This window comes from Oncorhynchus mykiss, chromosome 5 (assembly GCF_057628025.1).
Source record: "Oncorhynchus mykiss isolate SJ-2025 chromosome 5, ASM5762802v1, whole genome shotgun sequence".
Classification (NCBI taxonomy): Eukaryota; Metazoa; Chordata; class Actinopteri; order Salmoniformes; family Salmonidae; genus Oncorhynchus; species Oncorhynchus mykiss.
Genome location: NC_143026.1, coordinates 62,469,604 through 62,491,870, shown reverse-complemented (window position 1 = coordinate 62,491,870; position 22,267 = coordinate 62,469,604). Strand labels below are relative to the sequence as shown.

The following is a 22,267-nucleotide window of genomic DNA, read 5'->3' as shown; positions in this document are numbered from 1 at the left end:
CAAGGCTGAGAAAGCAATCTGGGATCAGCTTAAGTCGTTCCTAATAGGCAATGATCTGGGCCTGGACAATAGAGGGATTGTGGTGGCGTGGCACCACGCCATCTGGTACTGTAAGTCTGGGTTAGTGCCGTCATCATAAACCATCCTTCTGATCATACGGGTCAGTCTCAGCTCTGCCTGGCTGGGCTGGTTCTTGTTCATTGGAAGGGCTTAATTAGGAAGTGGCCCTGATCATTTGTCTGTACAGCTATTATATCCTGTGCGTGAGAGAGCGAGAGCAGGTGTGTGTGTGTTAGAGAACAGGTATGTACAGTATGTCTTATCACATCTGTGGTTGTGTATGAGCAGGTGTGTCTGACCCCCCCCCCCCCTGTCTCTTCTCTCAGTGAGTTACCAGAATTAGCCTCTGCTGCTGCCTCTCCCCCAGCCCCTGGGGCCCCTGCTGAAGCCTCTGCTGAGACCCCCGGCCCAGGGGCCACTGTCAGTCCCAAGGTTGTGGTTGTGGAGGCTGAGCGGGACCGCCGGGGCAGCACAGTGTCTGGGTCCGGATGCACCAGCCAAGCCTCACAGGATGACGAGGATGACGTGCCAATCACAGACATCTACTTTGTAAGCTGTGCTTTCATTGGCTCAGCACACACACACACACGCACACACAGGTCATGTTCCTTAGGGCATGCAGCAGAAAACATTTTGTAACGGAAATCAATGTCCAGGTAGTCCCTGCCTGTTTCAGTCTGCTGTCTTACGTTTGGTGCCTAATGAATACGACCCTGGACACACACACACACAAGGCACAATTATGATGGACGCTAAATACCCCTAGCCCTACGTCTATAGGCTTACAGCCCACTTACAGCGTGGTAAATAGCTAAATACTACAGTATCCTAGCTACTAAATAGATTCTTGGTTTGTCAGTCAGCAGGCATACTGCACTAAAATGATACAGACAACAGCAGATGGTAAACTAGACACAGATAGCTTACATCTCCATTGGCCATCATTTCCATTTTTGCTTTGTCAAATATTGTTTGTCCATGTGTGTGTAACTCATCATTGCCACCCATAATGCAAATGGTCAGAGTGTGTGTTGTTGCGTTGGGTCATGGGATGCTGCTATATGTGTGAGTCTGAGTTGGATGCCTTTCCACAGAAGCTTTGACAGTTGGACGCCAGAGGGAGCAGAGAGGGTGAGTCTGTAGAGGGTTAAGGGTTAACCGTAGAGTCGATGTCCCCGTGGAAATCTAACTAGCATAATAACAAAATCCCAATCAAAATCCATCAGTTTAAGCTAGAGATGTGGGTTTTTTCTGCATTGGATGCGTCTAAATCCACCGCATTTCCCGACGTCGCCCTTCCGTATCTGCGGTGAAAGGTGACACAGCTAGAGAGGGGGTTGTCAGACCATGAGACATCCCGAAAATCAGTCTTCTCACAAAAACATCTGTAGCGTTTGAACGGTTGGTCCTACACACTAATATGACCCCTCCATGGAAAGGTGAGTCTCTAGGAGGGCCACAAGACTAGTCTGAAGGTAGCTGGGTAACGTTACTAAACTCCCTTTTGATTCTTTTTTTTGACTGTCTGTTTATCCATGTATGAAGCTGTTATTCAATGCGTTTCTATGGGCTAAAAGCAGCAAGGCCAAATTCAATGTTTCATCAAATTATTTTTTATATATTTTTATACATCGGGGTCCTAAAATTCTGAATCAAATAGCTAAATGATCCTTGGTATGACCATCTTAAAACAATTCCATATGCTAGGTTCTACGACAGATTTCAGAGCCAGAGCCATGCATTAATGGATGAGTCTCTGGTGATAAGGGATGAGAAGGCCGGATAGGGAAGTCTCCTCTGATATTGCTCTGACTGGTGGACAGTCTCTCCTGCAATCAAAACGCCTCACACTGTGGCCCAGTAGGTCTGCCTGTGGCCCTGAGCGTCAGTAGGTCTGTCTGTCTGTTTAGCAGCTCTCTGTTGTCTTTATGACCATTTCATCTGCTCTGCTTCTCTCTTCGTGTGCAGTTGCTCAGGCCAGGAGACATAGAAAATAGAGACGCGGAGACACACAAAGAGAAGATCTGTAGCAAACAGCAAGGCAACACTCCTAGACAACCACTATATCACCTCTGTCTCTGTATGCAGTATGCACCTGTGGTCATTTACATTTTAGCCAACAGACACAGATGAGGTCATTTTGTATTTTAATGGAACATTATTTTATTTGTAGAGTGCTTCTAAATGGCTGTAGTCTAGTACGCTATGAGGTTGTACAATATGGCCATGTCGTATGAATATACGAAGCAAGCAAATACTAGTAGACAGCATAAACAGAGGATTGTCTTCTGGGTAGCATAAACATTATTTGACTGGTAAAAAACAGAGATGACTCTTCATCAAAACATTTCATGGGATATTACACCAGTCCTAAGAGACAGAGTGGACATTACTCTGAGAGCCCTTGGAGAGAGGGCTTAAGTGATTGTTCTGGTCAGAGCAGGCATTGGGAAGATTCACACGCCCCACAAGCCCCTGTTGAGTGGCTACAGCCTGAATTATTAATTTATCATCAACAGTCACTGGGCTTTGGTCGGTATACTGTATACTGAGGCATTTGGAAATAGCCACAGGATGGTTTTTCAATACCGTCAATACCATTTGAAACTATTTATTTTAAGTTTTTCAATAAATGTTCATATTTGTAGCTACTTTAAGTAAATACCTGCAGTCAACTTGTGCAGTACGTTATGAGATTAAGCCGATCTCATTCTTTATTTCACTTGTCACATTATTTTACATTATGAAGCTTACCATAGTTCCCCAGAACCGTTGCGCAAGTGTGGTGGAAATATTGTAATCGAAAGGAGAAACTCTTACATTTCTTCAAAACAATCAAACTTTATTATTTCATTACTGCAGTAATGAAGCTGGTTGGTAATCACCTCTGGAGGTGATCACTGAGAACACATTTTTACAGGCAAGTCCATCCTCCTGGATGTTCATGACAACCAACAGATGTATAGAATGGGTCACAAGGTTAAGATTAGTATGAAAGATACTTATAATTCACAGCAGACAGTATGGCATTGTGTAGAGACCAGGGTCTGGCCCTGGGGTCATCTCTCCCTGGTACCTTATAGAACAGAAACATTAACTCATGCTCTGAAATGCGGTATCACCCAAAGACATCGTAAATCTCCTGTCAGGCCCATTTTCAGTTCACACAGACACAATAGAGTTATAACAACCCTCTTCTGTTGCATAAAACAACCATTTGATGCAATGAACGTATTATAACATAATCTTGCAATTTTGCTCTCTCACCAGTCACGTGTTTGTAAATAACACAACGGGAGAAAGCAGGAGTACGGCTGTTTATTGACAGGGGTTGCGTTTTATATTGAAAGTCAAGTGTTTTTTTTGCTTCAATAGAGTGATCAAGGACATGTAACTATATACAGTTGAAGTCGCAAGTTTACATACACCTTAGGCAAATACATTTCAAGTTTTCACAATTCCTGACATTTAATCCTAGTAAAAATGTCCTGTCTTAGGCCACTCCAATACCTTGACTTTGTTGTCCTTAAGCCATTTTGACACAACCTTTGAAGTATGCCTGGGGTCATTGTCCATTTGGAAGACCCATTTGCGATCAAGCTTTAACTTCCTCACTGATGTCTTGAGATGTTGCTTCAATATATCCACATAATTTTCCTCCCTCATGATGCCATCTATTTTGTGAAGTGCACCAGTCCCTCCTGCAGCAAAGCACCCCCACAACATGATGCTGCCACCCCCGTGCTTCACGGTTGGGATGGTGTTCTTTGGCTTGCAAGCATCTCCCTTTTTCCTCCAAACATAACGGTGGTCATTATGGCCAAACAATTATATTTTTGTTTCATCAGACCAGAAGACATTTCTCCAAAAAGTATGATCTTTGTCCCCATATGCAGCTGCAAACCATAGTCTGGCTTTTTTTATGGCGGTTTTGGAGCAGTGGCTTCTTCCTTGCTGAGCGACCTTTCAGGTTATGTCGATATAAGGACTCGTTTTACTGTGGATATAAATACTTTTATATCTGTTTCCTCCAGCATCTTCCCAAGGTCCTTTGCTGTTGTTCTGGGATTGATTTGCACTTTTCGCACCAAAGTACGTTCATCTCTTGGAGACAGAACTCGTCTCCTTCCTGAGCGGTATGACGGCTGCGTGGTCCCATGGTGTTTATACTTGCGTACTATTGTTTGTACAGATGAACGTGGTACCTTCAGGCATTTGGAAATTGCTCCCAAGGATGAACCAGACTTGTGGAAGTCTACAATTTTTTTCTGAGGTCTTGGCCGATTTATTTTGATTTTCCCATGATGTCAAGCAAAGAGGCACTGAGTTTGAAGGTAGGCCTTGAAATACATCCACAGGTACACCTCCAATTGACTCAAATGATGTAAATTAGCCTATCAGAAGCTTCTAAAGCCATGACATCATTTTCTGGAATTTTTCAAGCTGTTTAAAGGCACAGTCAACTTGGTGTATGTAAACTTCTCACCCAGTGGGATTGTGATAGTGAAATAATCTGTCTGTAAACAATTGTTGGAAAAATTACTTGTGTCATGCACAAAGTAGATGTCCTAACTGACTTGCCAAGACTATAGTTTGTTAACAAGACATTTGTGGAGTGGTTGAAAAACGAGTTTTAATGACTCCAACATAAGTGTATGTAAACTTCCGACTTCAACTGTAGTTTCCTTCACAGAAAATACATTAGTGCAACACATTTGGCAGAGAATAGCTTAATTTTCATCAGATGACAACAGAAGTTCAATGCTATTTGACTTTCAGCCACACAAGTAAATGAGCTTACAATGAAAAAGCAAGGTCTTTTTTTTTTTAATGTCTGTTTATCATAGATAGAATGTAGCCAGCTATATTTCTTAATGTTTTGCTTAGTGAATTGTGTAAGCTTTCTGTTTGAGAAGTCAAAGCCCTTTGGTTGAGTTATCTGTACAGCTGCCACTGCTATCTTTTGATTTCCTTGCATTTTTTTCTCCTTTCTGTTCTCGGCCCTTCTGCTCCTTCCCATCTTCTCAGAGCAGAGCAGGCAAGCCCTTTGCCCTAGCGACTCCAGACTCCACACAGAGCATTTAGGCCTCCACATGCTGCTTCAGAGCCAGTACTGTTCTTCCTTCAGACAAGCATGCGTCAATGTTTTTCATTGGCACAATGTCTCTCGTTCACATTCGCTTGTAAATGTCCAAACTCACAAAAAATGACATTCGGTAGCTCCTACCTATATATGTATAACTTTTTGAGCTGGATTGACTGTCTTTGCAATTAGTTTATTTTGGTTTGCACATGTTAGCATATTTAGCCTCCATGGAGATTCATTATTACTGGTAACAGTAATAAATCAGTTCGGTAGAGTTTGTGCATATATTATGATGTTTTTGTTCGTTTTGGACTTCGGTGAGGGTTTTCTCGGCTGTTCACAGAAGTCTAAGTTCGGAGTCAAAGTCTACGCCCCTTGTCGGTGATTGGTCAACAGTAGGGAAGTCTTTTGTCATTCTATGAAAGACGACTAGTTTTCATGCACATTTTCTCATTGAAAAATACTGCACCAAACATCTTAGTTAGATGTAGAATTGCGCGACTAATATCTCTTCGGCAAAAACGTAAACATTTGACAGATTTCTTGAGATATTTTAGATTAATTCGGACTATTTTGAGATGAGCTGTCTTCTAATACCCATACTAACATACTGTATACTACATACCTAAAGAGTAATTACTCAAGTAAAAGTGAGAGTTACCTAGTAAAAGTCAAAGTATTTGGTTTTAAATAAACTTAAGTATCAAAAGTAAAAGTATAAATCATTTCAAATTCCTTATATTAAGCAAACCAGACACCACCATATTATTGTTTTATTTATGGATAGCCAGGGGCACGCTCCAACACTCAGACATCATTTACAAACGACGAATGTGTTTAGTGAGTCCGCCAGATCAGATGTAGTAGGGATGACGAGGGATGTCCTCTTGATAAGTGTGAATTAGACAATTTTCCTGTCCTGCTAAGCATTCAAAATGTAACAAGTACTTTTGGGTGTCAGGGAAAATGTATGGAGTAAAAAGTACATCATTTTATTTAGGAATATAGTGAAGTAATAGTTGTCAAAAATATAAATAGTAAAGAACAGACACTACTTAAGTAGTACTTTAGTAGTATTTTACACCACTGCTATTAGTTAATTTTAGTATACTGTAAGCGAAAGGTATCGTTTCAGTTGAGAGTACTAGAGCTTCGCCTGTCTACCGGATGTTGATGCTGTTGCTATGCAACCTCTTGCTAGCTTGTTAGCATAACAAATGACTAACACCTCACTCTGATCATTACTCGCCCTAGCAGAGCTGGTTATGCTGTTTTCATGTTATCCAGAGCGTTGGTGACTGTAACTGTGCTGCTGGCACCAATTTAATGACGATTTTTTTTTGCCAACGTTTACTGACAACGGCCACATTCAACAGGTGTTGAGTTATTCTGTGCGAGAGTGCTCTGAAATCGGAGTAGATAGCCAGAATTAACAATGTCCATTGAAACGCACAACGACTGTACCACTTAGCTAAGAATGATGTGAATAATCAAGTCAATAAACGTTGGGTAGTTAGTTAAATAGCAGATTAGTTAATATACTGCCTGACAATTTTGATGTATTAGTAGCCAACAAACGTTAAGTAACTAGCAAACATACTGGTACATACTGCTGTAATGCTATGCGTTTCGTAAGGATAGCATAGCTAATAAATTGTCAGCCAACATAATGTAACTTATTTGAAAAGTCATTACTTTATAACCTTGCTCAACATGTTTGATGATTAGTTAAAGCAATGAATTTGTATCCACTCTCGTCGGACTTCGGCTGCATATTTTCCTCCATTGTCTTCAAATCTGAAAACTTGTGAAGCCCATTTTCTGAGGAATTGCATTATGGGCCCTAAAGCACAGATATAGTGTCCACTGCATGTATACTTCGTATTTTGGGCATAGTACTATTGGTGCTTTTCCCCCTTAGTTTTTCAAGCAAAGGTGTTTTAAGGGAGTATGTGAGCACACTTGTTCGGCTAGACGCCAGCTGAACTGAGGCATGCTGATGCCTTCAAGGTGGAGAGAGGAGAGTGAGAGAGTGAAAGAAAGCACCTGACTTATTCATCATCATGGCTGATCATGGCTGATTGACATTTAATTTCGTCACCCTTCACTGTAACACAGTCAAACCAGCAATCATCTCTTCTATCACCTCTATACTTAACCTTTTTAATTTCTCTCCATGTTCCAGCTTTGTCTCATTTGTCTGTCCCTCCATCCTTTTCACCCCTCTCCTCTGCCCTCTCTGGTGTCTCCCATCTCTCTGTGGGGATGCTGTCAGCTTGCAGGGAGAACCTGGGTGTTCTCTCCTGTCCTGCGGAGGAGAAAGCTCCAGACCAGCTCTCAGATGCAGTGTAAGTCTGTGGGACATGCTGGTAGCTCTGCTAACTGCTTAGTCAATGCTTCAGTTAGTTGCACCTTTTTATACAAATATCAATGGCTTATAGCTGTGACTGGAGTTGTTGTAGCTTAGTCCCCCAGTCTCCTTACTTTGAGTCTTAGTGCTGTAACTGTACTGATTCCTCAGTTGATCGTCTCAATGTTTTCCAAAGATGTCAGTGAAAATTAGACAATATCCATTATGGACTGATATTCCTTTTCTCAAGGGATACTTGATTTGTAAGAGGGCATGACACATTATATGCTCTACGTATTGTTCTAGACCTTTCTTATTTCATCATGTCATGTGTTTCCTCTCATAACAAAAGGGTCATGGTCTTTTTTTGTTCTGCCTTCATATCACGTCTTTGTTAATATTATTTATATACCTCCTCCTCCCCTTGGGGTTTGTTCCTCTTCATGTTGAATCAAATCATGGCCGGCTGTATAGAGAGAGAGGGAAAGAAGGGAGGAGGCGGCTGAGTGACAGGAGGGGGCTCTGGCTTCTCATTTGAGGCCATCTGTCTCTCGTTCACTCCCTATATTCCCACCTCTCTCACTTTCTCTCTCCACCTGAGGGGTCTCCCTGTGGATGGTGTGTTAGCTCTTGCGCTGTGAGTGTGGCGTGTGTGTGTGTGGCGTGTGTGTGTGTGTGTGTGTGTGTGTGTGTGTGAGCGACAAGTGTGTATGTGACGTCAAACCTCAGTGCCGCTTCCAACTACGTCATCACAGGCAGTGTGTGGCAGCTGCTGCTCTTTCTGAAAGGGAAAGTACCGTACGGGGCCACGGTCACTGCCTCAGAGACTGAGCAGCGCTGAGGCTCTGACAGGGCTAAACACTTAATGCGCATAATAAGAAAGAGGGGGGGGGGGGATGCTTTGGGAGAATATGTCCTTTTGGCTGTTGGCAGTGATGGCACGCTCGCTTTCCACCCACCGCTAACCACCCACTCCCACCCTGTTTTCTGGCTGATACATACTGCAGATTCCAAATGTTTCCTGTCCACTTCACCATGGCTTTTTTGAAATAGCATAGTCATAGAAAGCAATTCTTAGTCACATGCATAGGCCTCCCAGCCAGCATTACAAATGAAGAGTTTTGAAAGTGATAGCAGGAAAGAACTAACATTCTTTTGAATGCAATGTGGATGTTCGTACATGTTAGTAGTCTACCTCTAGGCCAGGGGTCTCCAACAGGTAGATCGCAAGCTCACAGCCCACTTATGAGTAGCTCGCCAATCTATTCTGTGTTCCATTGCATACTGTCATAAACATAAAGCTCCCGGCTACAATCCAATCAAAGCCACATTGACATTATCCCACCCTTGGTTAGTCACTATTGGCTTAAAAACCCACAAAACACTATCTGCCAATTAATTTTCTGTTTGGTGCCAGCGTTTGTCTATCACTCTGAATGCAGTCAGTTAGCAACGCTAATGATAACTGTCTTATGGGTAGACAGAAGACTTAAAAAAAAAAAAAATATTAAACGTTAACTGCAAAGTAGTATTACCTGACAGAACTATATCATGATTATTTGTATCAATTGGGTGGTGATTGTTTCGCAAACTCTGCCATGACATGTGCTGCAGCAGAAACATCCTAGACCTACAAATGCCTCTCTTGCTAGATGCGCAATTAAAGGTGAATTACTCTCAAAAATCTAAATGTTATATATATATTTTTTCAGACTGAAAAAATTGTCTTCTGATGTGATTTACAGGCCCAGTGCAGTCAAAATGTAGTTTTGCCTGTGTTTTATATCATATTGTACAACATCTGATTAAACTTGTATCAGTGTTATTTCCTCATAGTTGCTGGTTGAAAATACAATCTACACATGACTTTCCAATCAGCAGGTTTGCATGGGCACAAACATCAGCTTCCTATGGTGACATCACCATGCAGTAAACTGGTTAATAGAGTTCCAAACCTCTCTGCCAATAAGCTCGTTGTTAGTCGTCGCCCCCCCCCCCCCCCCCCCCCTCCCCTCTTGCTTGAGATTAAAAAACAAATGTTAATGCCAATTTTAATGGAAATCTATTACATTAAGGTACTTAAATGTTACCCAGAAATGATATAAAAACATCTGCATTGGGCCTTTAAGTATTGACATGGACTCAGAACATACATTATCAATGTTTCTCTATGAATAATTGTAAAACTAATTAAAAAAATCCCAAACCTGGAAGAAATGTACTGAGAAAATATAATTTAGGAAAATACTAAATATAACTTTATGGGTCCCACTTAGTTATTTATTAAGCATTATTTTACCTGGTATATTGACAGAAAAAATATATATTGTACACCAAGGACCTGGGAAGAGTTGCAGGGTAGAGTAGAATAAAATAATATGCCTATTTTTTTATTTTATTTAGCTGTCATGCTAGAAAAGATTTGAGACCCCTGCTCTAGGCTGTATTCCAATAGGATTTCACTGCTAGTATTTCACTTTCACATTTCTATGGTTAGGCTCATCTATATTCCAAGCTCACACTTTCTGTAATGGCATTTCCTCCTTTTGCATTTCTAATTTTATTTTCCTGCCTGTCTTGTGTTTTCCTGTCCTGTCTCTCTCTTGCCTGCCTCTGCTTCTCTCTGTGCTACATCCAATGGCCCCCTCTTTCTGGCGCCCTCTGCTGTGTCATTTGTGCAGCCCCCTGAGGACAAGACCTGGGTGTACTCCCCTCTGCACTACGGCAGTGAGTCTCAGACCTTGCCGGATGGGGAAGGGGAGGAGAGCGAGACAGTAAGTAGTATGAATTACACCTCCAGTACCAGTGTGTATTGGCCGGCCCAACCATCATGCCCACTCAGTATGGCCGTGCCAGTTATGACCATTTGGTTCCCCCTCCTTTCACCATGCAACACCCAGCATGCTGTTCAGTTTCTTCACAACCCTGGGTCTGTCTGGCTGCATGTGGTTTGGCAACTTGGTACATGTCTCCTCCGCTAGGGTTGCAAAATTCCGGTAGCTTTCCTAAAAGTCCCAGGTTTTCCCGAAATCCCGATTGGAAGATTCCCGGAATCAGAAGGGAATAGGCAGGAATAAGCGCCTCCCTACCAGGATTTCTGGAGAACCAGGGATTTTTGGGAAAGTAAGCAGAATTTTGCAACCTACCACCTCCTGGCTCATGCATCACCATTGCCAGATCCCAAACTCACACAGCTACAGTTGTCAATGTCATTTGTTTTTTCTGAAACAACTGACCAACATATAATCGCTTTGACACATACAGTACAAAGCAGATGGTCAGATGAATATAGGCAAGTATGGCAATAAATTGATTTGATTTGTACAGTTCCTCTATGAAACCCAATAACTGTGTTTTCTTTGTTCTTGAGTCCATATAATATGACAGTATTGCTTCCAGATGATCCTCTTTCATCCACTCTGCACAAATGATCAGAAACGACTGTGTTATGAGACACCATAATTGATCCCTTGGTACAAACTCCGTTATATTACTGATGACTTCTATTTCACTGGGTATTTTCAGGGTGCCAAATCCCATGAATGTTCTGTAATTGAGATTTTAGATCAATTATAAATTAAACTCTTATTACTAAAGCTACTATTACGGCTTTGGAAAGTTGAGCAGACATATCCCATTACGGGCTTCTAATTTCTGGCAAGGGTTGGGTGGAGATGGATAAGCAATCACTCATTTTCTTCTTAAAGAAACATATATGAATCCATTGACAAATGTCATGATTAAAGTCCAGGTCACATTTTTATTTGGATAGTCCCATATAGACGATCTACAGATGGTTATACTATCAACAAACTATCTGTTGATAAGCAACTGCATGCTAAGGTTAGGGTTATTGTTAGCCTAGGTTAAAATAAGGGTAAAGGTTACATTTAGGGTTAGGATAATGGTTAAGGTTAAAGTTATGGCTAGGGTTAGTGGATAGTTAGTTGAAATGCTGTTGACAGTAATTGAACAGCTACTGAACATCTACAAACCATCTACTTGAAACTATCCAAATAAAGTGTTACTAAAGGCCATTCTACTCATCTTGTTGGGAAGATGAAATGACCCTATTACACATTTTTTGTGCGGGGTATTTTAACAATCCTAAGCTGCAGTAGTTGTAGAAGCTCAGAGCTGTAGCAGGCTGGCTAACCCCTGGTCAAAGCCCACTGCACTCGTTTGTGGCAAGGAGGAAGTGGATTGAACAATCACTCCTCCCCCGTCCCATTATTCTCCATAGAGAAGACACACAGAGAATCGTCACTTCCACGTCCCCCAGGGACAGGAGCTCCCAGAGGAATAAGTGGAATCAGAGCCGTGGGACATGGCATTACAGTGCCTAGTGGAAGTAGATTGTCTCCTGGGGTTTGTCTATGCATAGATGAATACAAATGTAAAGGCAGTCATGGAAAAATGCATTATTTAGTTGTGTTGAGGGGATGTTCATTTGAGAGGAAAATACTAAATTTTTCTACCCTCTTATTTTCACTATGTCCTCTGACTTTCCCTTTAAATTATTGATATACCTTTGATCAATAGATGTGCTTTGATAAGAGTTATACCTCAGTTATATCGCGCTGTGGGGGAAGAATAGATTTTATTTTACACTCGACAGGATTATGTACCAAAGATTTAACTTCTATTTCGCTCTTTTTTCTCCCTCTCTCCTTCCACCAACCTTAAACACTCCTCCGTAGAGCTGAGAGGATGATTCCGTGGAGAGAGGAGCCATCAGACTGATCCCCGGGCCTCTGATTGGCAGGCAGCGGAAGCATTCCAATCCAGAACTGTATTTTAAACCATGGATACAAAAACAAAACAGACTAAATACTGTGAGGAAACCCCCTCGACATCCCGTAGTCACAGTGGTGATGATACTGTATGATCGATTCCCCTCCTTTCAACCCACCCCAAATTGCCATACCAGAAGAAATGCAGGAACTCAAATTGCTAGGCTACACATCTAGCATGCCCCATAAAAACATGGGCATTGAGGCAACTCTGCTAATCCTCTCACATTCCCAAATGTCGATACAGTCAAATGGTCACATGTATTTCATTGACATCATGTTAATTTATATTGTTATTTTTCTTAGTTTATTATTGTTTTTTAAATCTTTTTTATTTGTGCACTTTTTTCAGACATGTTTTAGTACTGTGAATATATTTAGTTATGTTGTGTGCTTCAAACGTAGCTCTAGCAGCAATATCAACGTTGTTTTGTAGCTCTAGCAGCAATCTTAACGTCGCTATCGAAGTGGTACTTTACCACTATGTTGAATGGTATTTTACCACTATGTTGAATGGTATTTTACCACTATGTTGAATGGTACTTTACCACTATGTTGAATGGTATTTTACCACTATGTTGAATGGTACTTTACCATTGGAGAGGGAACACTTTATTTCCAATAGATGAAAAATGATCTATAGAATGTGTTTCAGAAAACATGACTTGGTAAATCTCATAAGCCTAATGTATTATTTTACAGGTTTGTTTATTCGTTGTTATGTATTTATTTTGTCATTTCTATCAAAGTATTGCTACAGGCTTCTAGCCTCAAAACCAGATCATTGCAACACTAAATAAGGTTGGGTATTGTCAATCATTTCAAAATCCTACATCATTACAATGTCTTCCAGAATCGCCCAACTTTCAGAGAAATGTAAACAAAACATTTTCTAAGCATAATGATTCATTGAGCTGTGTTAATGTCATGAAATACCAATATTTCAGCAGTCAAAACTTGACTCTGAATGTTAGCTCTGCTGGAGGGGATGTAGGCTAATGGATTTGATTACTTAGGCCAAAACACTCACAGTATCACGTATGTCCAGAATTAATTAATACTTCTGTTATTTAGTAATAGTTCATCTAAGAGGGATTTCACGCTGCTCTTAGACAGCACTTTTATGGATCAACCATCATCCGATGTGAAAGTGAGGTCTTCATCACAATCATCTGGTATAGGATTAGTGTTATAGTATTTATGTGAATTCCATGTTTTAAGGTTTAAGTTGTGTTTCAATATGTTTTTATTCCTTTTCTGTTTCACACTTGGCTGTTTAAGTTAGTTGGTGTGTTTGTATGTCTGTGCGGGACGGAAGGCGTCAATGTCAAAACTTGTAAAATACTGATCATTCTATCATAATGTGCAGTGGCCAGTTGTAATCAGTTGCTGTTGTCCATGTCATCAAGAGACCATAGCAGCAGTACGTTGTACAGTACAGGTGTAGTCTTAGTTTTAATTGCCTTATTGAGAAATTAAAACGTATCATATTGATGTTTTTTTCTTAGTAGTGCTGTTGTATTTATTATTTTCCAGTCCTTTTTTTCAATACTGTAGTTGTGAGCCAGAAAATGTGTATATACAATTATAAATACATATATAAAGATTATAAATATATTTTCCATTTGAATTGGAGAATATTATTTTTATTTGATTACATTTTTTGCTGCTGGCAAGAAATGATTAAGAGCTACACATGATTTACTGTACCATGTTCTTCAAGGTGTTGACACGATGCAGCTCGATTTATGGTTTATAAATCACAGCTGTCTTCTTTTTTTTTTGTATGATATCCGTTACTGAAGAGTTGTCAGTTTTACTGTACCAGTTTAGTGTACATGTTTTCAAATCACAGTGTGCCCTCCTTTACAGAGACATAGCATGGTTTAAAAATGAATATGCATATCAGAAATATGTATTTATGTATATCTGTGTATATTCATCTATTTATACTTGAGGATAAATAGATGGCTGTATGTCTGTGTGTGTTTGGACTCTTACGATGAGAATTAATATAAAATAAAGCAGTTCTATGTCTATGATATAGTGTATTTGTCCATGCTTCCAAAGTTGTCTGGTGACTTCCATGTCTATATTGCTGATGTTTGCAAGCAAGGGAATTCCCTCCATGTGTCTCTCTTGTGCTACTGTTCAGCGCATGCTGTGAAAAACACAATTGTGCAGTGCTTGATTTTTGTGTGGCCTTTTCCCCCCTATTCTGTAAGAAGGGTTACAGAAGATACATTTTAAGAGAAGCATATTGACCAGCCTAGTATAGAATTCAGTATTTTCAACTGGTGAGAATAGCAACATGATGTTCAAGGCACGCTACCCAAGAATATCTTTCTTTTGATTTATGCCATCTTATCTGAAGCAATACTGGTGAATGAGGAAGGTATAAAGAAAATGTTTCATAACACTACTATGATTGGTCCTCATCAAAACAGAAATGCTTGAGTCTACCAGTCAGTTGTCATCTGAGCTCATTTATTATGGTGGGCGTGGCCCACAAGGAGATCATACTTACTGGACTGTTTACACTTTACAGCTTTTTGAAAAGTAGTACTGCTATAACAATACAATACAACAGAGGGAAACTGTTCAAATGTGTTATGCAATCGATCATGTTTTTTTATTATATCAAATATGAGGTCCTTAGGAAATATTTTGACGTTGGTCCATAATTTCCCTGTTCTAACAAAATGTCATGCATGCTCTCAAACACTATTTGCACTGTTACCTGCCCATATATTGTTACAGCTATGACCGGAAGTGACTTAGCGGGTTAGGAGAACTTACACAGCAGGTTAGGAGAATTAACATAGCAGGTTGGGAGAATTAGGCTAACGTTATTAAGGGTTAGGGCTTTGGAAAATGCTCTCCTAACCTGCTACGAAAATCACTTCCGGGTGTAGCTGTATCAAAGTGGCGTGAAAAGGGTGTCTCATATTGTGGCTACATGATCTTGGTTTTGATTGTTTTTGTCTTTTTGTTAGTATTTTCCTTGAATGTTTTACATAGAGAAAATATGCCCTGTGAAAGAGCCCTCTCATTAAATCATTGAGCTATATCAGAGTGAAGTGACATTAAAATGTATTGTCAACCGAATTCAAATGTCAAAGAGCAGGGATGAAATTCAATTGTACAACCTTCTCTTAATTTATGTCAATCAAAAGGTGGGTGAAAAAAATAAAGTTCCAAAATGAATGCCAACATAAATGTTGTCTTTCTGTCGGTGACGTGTTTTCAATATGGTGCTTTAAATGTCGCATTCATGTGCTACTAGGAAATGTTAAACTTGTTAATCGGTTGTAGTTATACATGTGCACTGTTCAACCAGTTAGAAAGTCGAAAAATGTCTATGTTTCCTAGTTCCGACTAGCATGTGAACGCGACACAACATAACTGGGAACTCGGGGAAAAAACTAGGTCAAATCATAACGTCAGTGATCTTCAGGTCAAAAAGTTGGAGCTCTAAAAAGATGCCTGAGTTTCCGACTTCAAATTTCGAGTTGGAAGACCGTTCAAAAGGTTTTTCCCAGTTGGAGCTTGTTTTCTTCTGAGATCCCAGTTGTTTTGAACTTGGTATTAGTCTTGCTAACACCAGGGGGTATTCATTAGGCCTACCCCTTGCAGCGTAAACAGTTTTCCGTTTAAATCAAATTGTATTTGTCACATGCTTCGTAAACAACAGGACTAGATTAACAGTGAAATGCTTACCTATGGGCCCTTTCCAACAATGCAGAGAGAAAAACAGAAATAATAACAAGGAATAAATACACAATGAGTAATGGTAACTTGGCTATATACATAGGGTACCAGTACCGAGGCAATGTATAGGGAGGGGTAAGAGGGAATTGAGGTAGATATGTACAGTGCATTCGGAAAGTATTCAAACCCCTTCACTTTTCCACATTGTTACGTTACAGCCTTATTCTAAAATGTATTCAATTGTTTTTCCCCCCTCAAATCTACACACAACACCCCATAATGGAAAAGCAAAAACAGGTTTTTATAAATTTTTGCAAATGTATGAAAAATGAAACTGAAATATCACAATAAAATAAGTATGCAGAGCCTTAACTCAGTACTTTGTTGAAGCACCTTTGGCAGCGATTACAGCCTCGAGTCTTCTTGGGTATGACGCTACAAGCTTGGCACACCGGTATTTGGGGAGTTTCTTCCATTCTTCTCCGCAGATCCTCTCAAGCTCTGTCAGGTTGGATGGGATTGTCACTGCACTGGTATTTTCAGGCCTCTCCAGAGATGTTAAATCGGGTTCAAGTCCAGGCTCTGGCTGGGACACTCAAGGACATTCAGAGAGTTGTCCTGAAGCCACTCCTGCTTAGGATTGTTGTCTTGTTGAACGGTGAACCTTCGCCCCAGTCTGAGGTCCTGATCGTTCTGGAGCAGGTTTTCATCAAGGATCTTTGTACTTTGCTCCGTTAATCTTTCCCTCGATCCTGACTAGTCTCCCAGTCCCTGCAGCTGAAAAACATCCCCACAGCATGATGCTACCACCACCATGCTTCAACGTAGGGATGGTATTGGCCAGGTGATGAGATGTGCCTGGTTTCCTCAAGATGTGATGCTTGGAATCCAGGCCAAAGAGTTCATCTTGGTTTCATCAGACCAGAGAACCTTGTTTCTCATGGTCTGAGAGTCCTTTAGGTGCCTTTTGGCAAACTCCAAGCGGGCTGTCATGTGCCTTTTACTGAGGAGTGTCTTTTGTCTGGACACTTTACCATAAATGCCTGATTGGTGGAGTGCTGCAGAGATGGGGACAACTTTCCAGAAGGACAACCATTTCCACAGAGGAACTCTGGAGCTCTGTCAGAGTGACCATCGGGTTCTTGGTCTCCTCCCTGACCAAGGCCCTTCTCCCCCGGGTGGCCAGCTCTAGGATGAGTCTTGGTGCTTCCAAACTTCTTCCATTTAAGAATGATGGAGGCCACTGTGTTCTTGGGGACCTTCAATGCTGCACACATTTTTTGGTACCCTTCCCCAGATCTGTCCCTCGACACAATCCTGTCTCTGAGCTCTACGGACAATTCCTTTGACTTCATGGCTTGGTTTTTGATCTGACATGCACTGTCAACTGTGTGACCTTATATAGACAGGTGTGTGCCTTTCTAAATCATGTCCAATTAATTAAATTTACCACAGGTGGACTCCAAGTTGTAAAAACATCTCAAGGATGATCAATTGAAACAGGATACACATGAGCTCAATTTCGAGTCTCATAGTAAAGGGTCTGAATACTTAAGTAAATAAGGTATTTTTGATTTTTGTTTTTAATACATTTGCAACATTTTCTAAAAAACTGTTTTTACTTTTTCATTATGGGGTATTGTGTGTATATTGATTAGCTAAAATATATATGTATTTAATTTTAGAATAAGGCCATAACTGTGCGGGCCTGGGCAACTCCAGTCCTCGTGTCAGACTTTTGCCCCAGTCACAGCTAATGATTTTCAGTTTAGAATGCAATTAGTTTAAATCAGATGTGTTTGCTAGGGATGGGGGAAAAGTCTATCAGGCCCTCGAGGACTGGAATTACCCGGGTCTGTGTAACGTAACAAAATGTGGAAAAAGTGAAGGAGCCTGAATACTTTCAGAACGCACTGTACATATAGAACCAAACGGAAGTAAACTGATTAAACGGAATCAAACTGGGAGCGACGTACCTGAATTTGTTCAATAGAAACTCTCGTTTTCCGTTTGGAATTAACTGTTTCTGTTGCAAAACGTTTAGCAACAGACCCCAGCAGCCCTGCGTTCCTGAAGGGCGCTGTGTAAATCACGTGGGTCGCGCGTCAGCCATTCTACGTTTTCATTCCACTACATTCGGATCTACAAGAGGGCGGGAATGGTCGAATGGAATTATAGAATCATACGTCACGTTTCCTTGGAGAACAACATACATTTTGAAAAGTAGTGATATTTTAGGAGCCGTATCACTAGCGCATTTTGGAACTTTTTTTATTTTGTAAAAATGTGGCTAATGTAGTCTAGCGAGCACATAATTTGTCTAACAATGACAATTGGAAGTATTCTATTTTAATCAAGCTATAGGGTTATTCACCCATTTTTGGCATGATGATGGACAACGGAGACTTCACTAACACGCTCCACACATTTGAGGACCTGCCTTGCAAGGTTTGTTGTCCTCTCATCAAAACTTTGTTCATTAGCAAATATGTTTATTTGATATGTATCTTACTTAGTAACTGTATCTGGTTTGTTCCAGGGTCTTGGAGACAAAATGTCAAATGCAAGCAATAGTAGATGCTCAAGTCCAGCATATGGAGTTCCTAGTGATGAGGGAAATCAACCCAGTGGTAAAACTAACATTGTATTATATTTGGGCCTTTTGGATACAATTCTACAAATGCATATAACAAATATTTTAAAAATCTAATGTTAAAGTTGTCTGCTAATTCACTCTTTTATTTACTAGAATCCCATTCCGATATAATAAGACAGCTTCATGATGAAATAGATCGGTCCAAAATGTCATACAAAGAAGTAGAGGCTATGGTCCATGCCCACATGAAGGTATGATGATGATGATGCATAGTAGCAAATTACTGTTTGACTTCTTTTTTTTTTTAATGGTTTTCTTTAGTATCCAGTAATATTTTGTGTTCTCAGCCTATTTTGGATCAAATTCGTTCAGATGCATGTAAATTGGTGATTAAGTCATCAGCATTGGAGGATGGCTGTCACAGGAAAGACCAGCAGGACAGACACATTCTCTTACACATCCCCTCCCTCCAAGAGCTCCTTTTGAAATTAGCCTTTACAAAAAACTCGGTAGGTACTCTGGATATGTTTCCCTCTTGATTTAGGACTGTGTTTTTAATGTGAGGCTATAGGATCATTTCCATAGTCATATATGACCATCATGCATGTAACCTCTGTGCTTTGTTTGACTGAAGGATGACGTGCAGAGTTACCTGATCTCGTCCGACCGAACATTCCTACTCTCTGAGAACGATGCCCTGAAAATGGAGCTCAGAGATGCCAAGTCTCGACATGAGACTGTGATGAAGAGCCTGCACCTTTCCCTTCACTCTGCTGAACAAGAAAACAAGAGCTCCAAGCTCACACTCCAGCAGAACCTCAGACTTTCTGAGGGCAAGGTAAACTCCATGGAGCAGAAACTCAAGGAGTTTGAAGGACAGGTCCTGTCCTTGCAGCACAATCTCATGGCCTCTAATGAAAGGACTCAGAGTCTGCAGAAAACCCTCCGGTTCTCTGACAATAGGCTCCAGTCCCTTCAGCAGGACCTGGACGAGTCTGAGAAGAGAGGCCAAAGCCTGCAGAAAAGCCTTGGGGACTCCCAAGAGAGGAGCCAGACTCTGCAACATAACCTGGCTTCCTTTGAGAAGAACAACCAGTGCCTTAGCCAGAACCTTAGCGCTTCAGAGAAAAAGGTTGACTTCCTTCAGCACAGTAACTGGAAGTTTGAGGAGAGGGTGAAGTCTCTGCAGCAGACCCTCGGCTCTTCTGAGGGAAAGGTCTCTCTCCTGCAGCAGAGTCTGAAGTCTTCAGAGGAGAAGGTCTTATCCCTCCAACATGACCATTGGGCCTTGGATGAGAGAGCCCAGTCCCTGCAGCAGAGCCTCAACTCCTCAGAGGAAAAGCTCCAGTCGACACAACATTGGCTCAAGGCTACAGATGAGAAAGCCAAAGCCCTGAAGGAAGCTCTCAGATCTTCAGAGGAGAAGACCCAGTCCTTACAGGAGGCCCTGGGGGTCAGTGAGAGCTGGATCAGGGCAACCAAGGCCCAGCAGCAGTCTCTGGAGAAATGCAAAGAGGAGCTGGAGGAGAGGATCAAGAGTTTGATGCAGACTCTCCGGGCCACTGAGGGGGAGCACCACAGCACAGTGCAGGACCTGCAGGTGGGTCTTCAGAGTGCCAGGGAGAAGGTGGAGATTCTGCAGGATGCACTGAACAGGACTGAGTCTGGGCATGTGAAGGAGGTGGGGCAGCTTCAAGAGAAACTGAACAGAGCTGCAAAAAAATTGTCTTCAAGAGAGCAGGCGCTGCACAGCCAGAGTGAGTGAAATTAATAATTTTGCTTTGTCAATGTGAAAATCCACCAAATGAATGTTTATGATTATATTGGATGTTTCCCTTTAACTGTGTAAACCTGATTTTATATTGGTTCTGTTAGTTGCTGCCTTGAACACTCAATTGCTGGAGGAGCAGTCAAAGGCAAGCAAGGACCTTGAAAGATCCATTAGATATGAGAAAGAGCTGCAAGACACTGTCAAGATTCTCAGGTAAACACCAGCACACACAGACTTTCCTTTATTGACACAAATCGTCACCCTAGCCAATGGTTGGACATTACTCACTCCCTTATGTCCCCTTTCTCCACTCTGACAGGAAGAAGCTGAGAACTCAAACTGAGGAGAAGGGGTTTGCTCTGAATAGCCTGAGAATGCGTCAGAAGGACCTGGCGGATGTACAGCGCCACCTACAGGCAGACCTGCTGAGGTGCAGCCAGGTCTGTGGCAAGGAGAAGGGACCGCAGTACTTAGCCCCCCGCAAGGGTGGCCTGAAGGAGGAGTTCTTCCACCTGAGAACCAGCCTGCACTCCGTCCTGGAGAAGGAGGCTGGGAGAGACGACCCAGGGAGGCAAGACTGGGTGCAGGTGTTAGACGAGATCAAGGACTGGGAGAAAAGGGCAGAAAAACAGGTGAGACTCCATGTAAATAATGGACAATCGATACACATTGGTATATTTTGCTCACGGCACAGTTGCTCAGACTAAAGAATCACTTTCAGTGTATTGCTACTATACTTGTTACATTACCTTAGTAGCATAATTTAATGAAGAAGCGCAGCTAAGGTTTCATAGTCCACAGAAAACTTAGAATTTCTGCATCAGTATTGCAATTTGACAAAGTTGTTGGCTTTATGTACCTTTTTTTCTGCAGGTGGACAGTTTAGATTCTCTGCAGAGTTCCCAGCTGCTGGAAGAAGGAGGGGATGAAAGGTACCAATATAGAGCAGGAGCATGGAAAAGTGGAGCACCACCCTCCATCCGTTCCCCTTCTGCTGTGACGATTTCCCAGAGGAACCTCTCTACGAGGCCTGCTTCTCCATATCCCTATGGGTAATCTAATCTGCATCTCTGCATAGATTTCATAGTTTAGCCCAGATCTTTTCTTTTCATGCTCAATTTGTTGTCTCCCAAATTGCTGTCTCCTGGGAGAGTGGATAGAAGGTTCTGGGGTTTTATGCTTTTAGTTTGTTTAGTCATTTTTTCTTCACAGGCAATATCTAGGGCAGGAGAAGAGGCTTGGGTCTAGCTCCCTCCGTGGCTTGAATGATTCTGAAGGCATGCAGCATTTACTAACGATCCAAAAAAGACTGAAGAACCTCCAGTCAGGTAAAAAGCAATCACGTTAAGCTATCACAAAGAGAATATGTAGATGACATACATCCATTGACCTCTTCGTAGACAGGCTCCACCCCGTCGTCAATTCCAGGTCAGTCATAACAATGGAACTTTTTGATAGGAAAAAAGGATTCACAAAATTAAGAGACCATTGAATTACAGAAAAGCATATTTTACTAATTATATGGCCTGATATCACATTGTTTTGCTTTCGTTTACACAACAAAAGCTTAGAGGCCTTCATTATGACAGAAGTAGGCCAATGTTTGCCCTTGTTCTGGCATTTGTTCCACCAAATTATTTGGTTAATAATTTTAGACTATGAATTGAACTTCCCGCTGAATTGTACGTTATGAATGCAGTATGAATTTGTTTTGTCTTAGTTGAATTCCAGAGGAATATCAAGGGTTTACTCCGGACCTCATAGCACCAGCAGCGAGACCCTTTTGGACCATTGAATTACTTTACAACTGAGGGAAACCCCATTTTAAAATACCAGACAATTTGAGAATTGTTAAAATAATCTGAATTCATGGCAAATAAATCATTGGTTCTTGTCCATT

The 22,267-nt window shown here is 41.3% G+C and overlaps 2 protein-coding genes across 10 annotated transcripts in view; both read left to right on the top strand.

Moving 5' to 3' along the window:
* Nucleotides 1-15,509, top strand: part of pip5k1ca (phosphatidylinositol-4-phosphate 5-kinase, type I, gamma a) — an 80,194-nt gene extending 64,685 nt beyond the window's left edge. For 4 of the 9 annotated variants that reach the window (XM_090235465.1, XM_090235466.1, XM_090235468.1 and 1 more), the window contains 2 exons: nt 387-609; nt 10,178-10,608. In XM_090235465.1, coding sequence (XP_090091591.1) covers nt 387-609; nt 10,178-10,477 — 523 coding nt within the window. In that variant the 3' untranslated portion in view covers nt 10,478-10,608. Of the gene's footprint in view, nt 1-386; nt 610-10,177; nt 10,609-12,196 lie in introns of those variants that run through there. The other 5 variants (XM_036978009.2, XM_036978010.2, XM_090235469.1 and 2 more) reach the window with 3 other exon arrangements.
* A 2,185-nt stretch (nt 15,510-17,694) lies between these two features.
* LOC110524237 (uncharacterized) lies at nt 17,695-22,263 on the top strand. Its single transcript, XM_021603697.3, has 10 exons — nt 17,695-18,448; nt 18,540-18,630; nt 18,750-18,847; nt 18,944-19,105; nt 19,231-20,353; nt 20,472-20,580; nt 20,687-20,999; nt 21,241-21,419; nt 21,580-21,695; nt 22,088-22,263. Exons 1-10 carry the CDS (start codon nt 18,386-18,388, stop codon nt 22,129-22,131), a joined length of 2,298 nt encoding a protein of 765 aa, XP_021459372.3. The 5' UTR covers nt 17,695-18,385; the 3' UTR covers nt 22,132-22,263.
* The last annotated feature ends 4 nt before the right edge of the window (nt 22,264-22,267 follow it).